Below are 3,071 nucleotides of genomic sequence, written 5' to 3' on the forward strand. Positions count from 1 at the left end.
CGGCGAGAAGCACCGGCGCGCCGCGTCGCCTGTCCCTTTAACAAACCTTACTGGGACTGGAAAGGGGCCGGGACAGCCCACCCCCGGCGCGCGCCCATACGTCAGCTGTGAAACCTGCTTCCTGCCGATTGGTTGTATGTGACCACTGAGTCATTTCATTGGCGCCCCCTCCACACACGCGCTGGCGCGGGGAGGCAGTGCGTGATCAAGGTGTTCTGACCAATCCGGAGACGCAACAGTTCACGTGCACAGGCCGCTTATTGGCTAGAGCAAGGCACCGGCCCGGGCCATAGACCAATAGTGAGGTGGTGCGCCCACGTGGACAGACAGTGGGAAACAATATCTGTCAGGGAGCGCAGTGGAGCCTGGTATCTCCCTCTTCGCTTGCTGGCGGTTCCCATGGTTGCAGACCGGGGGCGGGGTTCCTAGCTGCTTGAAGACGCTTTGGTAGTGTCACCGGGTTCTGGGGAACTCGGAGTTGTTGCTGCAAGCGGCTCTTTAAAATAACATCTGCAATACTGGAAAGGAAGTAGTTGCTCCGGAAAATGGAATTCAGCTGCGTATCTCTGTGAAACTTGAGGGCCGGCTGTGTGAGAACTTTAATGGGTATCTTAGAATCTACCGACCTCCAAGTTTCTGAGCCAGTCTCTTAGTGGCTTTCAAAATTCCCATAGTAGGTAAGGACTGAAGACCTGAGTGAAAGCTGTTTTTCTAAGCCTGATCGCCCTAGAGACATCTTCTCCCAGCGTCTCTAACCCGGGACAGGTGGAACTCTTAATTCTTCCGGCTGGAAACAAGGTCATGAATCAGATTGTTTCAAAACAGTATCTGTCACCCACGTTACTGGAAACGACAGGACTTCATTATTTTTATGGCTGAATAATATTTCATTTGATCATTATAATCGTATACATGTACGGAATTAATGTACTGTACCCAATAAAGATATACACATATTATGTCTCAAAAAAGAGACATAAGAAACATCTGTCACTCACGTTTCTGCCCCATCCAAACCAGTTTCCTGACCGCAGTATCACAGTCCATGACAATTTCTAGGTTCTTTGATGACCTGCTCTTCTTCTTCCCCGTAGTAGATTTTAGATTTTCCCCTAATCTTCCATTTCTTCACCCTTATAAATTTATTTTGCCATGAAACATAGCTGTCACTATCTGGCTATGATTTTTCTAATCTTTTAAATTTTCCACTTATCAAAATTCCAAGTTTGTGATCTGTTATATGGATTAATTAGTCACAAATGGAGATTTAAACATTTTCTTGTAGATTTTTTTTAAAGATCCCAAAAGGAAACGTTATTCTACTGGGGAGAATAGTTTATTAATGTGGAATTAATAAGGCTGTTGGTGTTCAGAGTCTCCGCAAGACGTCTCATAATGGAAAGGACCACGGATCTAGCTTTGCATAGTTGATAGTCTGAGTTTTTGATCTTCTTGTTTAGAACAGCCTCTTAGATACTCTTCCATGGCCTATTTTCTGTCATAGCACAGCCTGTTCTTATATGTTTACTTGCATATAGTTGTATGTAGGTCATTCCCTGGGAAACACAAATGTGTTATTATCTATTTTTTTTCTTTACCTCCAGTATCCAACATACGGCTTAGCACACAATAAGCACTCAGTAAATGTGCATTGACTCATTGAGTGCAGAATTCCAAGCCGCCTTGTGTTATTGGTTCTTCAGTAAATGAGTAGTACCCTGGCTCTTACTCAATACAGTATCATTGTCTCCAGGCAGATGTTGTTCAACACATTCCTCTAAAACTTAAGGTGCCAGGGAAGGGGAAAAGGACAATGACCCTAACCAAATAATGAAAGGATATGGCTTTCCGTGATGAAAAAGACTAGGCTTGTGGAAAGGGCAGCAGAATCTGTGACCAACTGTGGCTTAAACAGTCTATTTCTTGTTTACTGTACAAGAAGTTCAATAGTCAGCACAATTAGGGTTGGTTCATCAGACTTTTGAAATCATTTCCTGCAGTACTAGCTCCCTTTGTGGTAGCAATGATGACCACAACTCTAAATATCTCTTCAAAGCACAAAGCAAAGGCATGTCTGTAAACAAAAGAAAAAAAGTACTCTCTTCTGAGAGAGGAGATACCTTCAACTGATGGCCACAACATATTTCTTCCATGTTATTGGTCAAATCTGAGTCACATACGCAGTAGTGGGTTGTTAATTAGCAATTCCTTTAGACTAGGGGTTTCTCCTCTGAACATTGATCAGAGTCAGAGCTCTGTGAGCAAGGAATAGGGGCAGATGGCTTTTGAGTAGGTAACATGTAGAGCCATTGGAGTGGCTTGCTTAGTTCTGGCCCGGTTTGCTACAGAGCAGAGCTGCCTAAGCCAAACATTAAAAAAAATAGAGATAAACAATCAAAAACTATTTTACAGTTAGAAGGCAATCTACATGGTGACTCACCACACTCATAGAGAAAATTCCACTTGTATATGCATACATCTTAATGCATATTTGGGATGAGTTAACAGCATAGCAGCATAGAAGAATTACTAATAAAAATCCAAACTGACAATCTCTGCTTTTAATTGATGTGCTTAGACCATTTACATACAATGTAATTTTTGGTGATGGATGATGTGATCTGAATCCTTGCGTCCCTCTTGAATTTCTATATTGAAATCTTAACACCCAAGGTGATGGTATTTAAGAGGTGAGGGCTTTGGAGGTAACTAGATCAGAAAAGCAGAAACATCATGAGTGGGACCAGTACCCTTACAAAAGAGGCCTCAGAGTGATCTCCTTCTTCTTCCACTATGCCAGGACACAGAAGTTGCCATAGATGAACTGGGCCCTCACCAGACTCCAAATCTTCTGGATCCTTGATCCTGGACTTTCCAGCTTCTAGAGTATTAAGACATAGAAGCCACCTTATTTATGGCATTCTGTTACAGCAGTTCAAGTGGATTTATGCAGTGATCTTATTAGTGGCTTTGATTGTACCTTAATTTACTTCTATTTCTCTCATCTCTCTTTCTTGACTTCATTTTGATTATTTGTATGCCTTTTAGTAATCTAGTTAAATTTAGTTTTA

General features: G+C 42.3%; 1 protein-coding gene across 1 annotated transcript in view; it reads right to left on the reverse strand.

Moving 5' to 3' along the window:
• Arrdc4 (arrestin domain containing 4) overlaps positions 1-3,071 on the reverse strand; it is a 16,080-nt gene that overhangs the window by 10,698 nt on the left and 2,311 nt on the right. The window contains exon 2 of the mRNA XM_010607878.3: positions 412-586. Within this exon, the coding sequence (XP_010606180.1) occupies positions 412-586 (175 nt within the window). The remainder of the gene's footprint in view (positions 1-411; positions 587-3,071) is intronic.

This window comes from Fukomys damarensis, unplaced genomic scaffold (genome assembly GCF_012274545.1).
Source record: "Fukomys damarensis isolate Sample0158 unplaced genomic scaffold, DMR_v1.0_HiC HiC_scaffold_7, whole genome shotgun sequence".
NCBI classification, from domain to species: domain Eukaryota; kingdom Metazoa; phylum Chordata; class Mammalia; order Rodentia; family Bathyergidae; genus Fukomys; species Fukomys damarensis.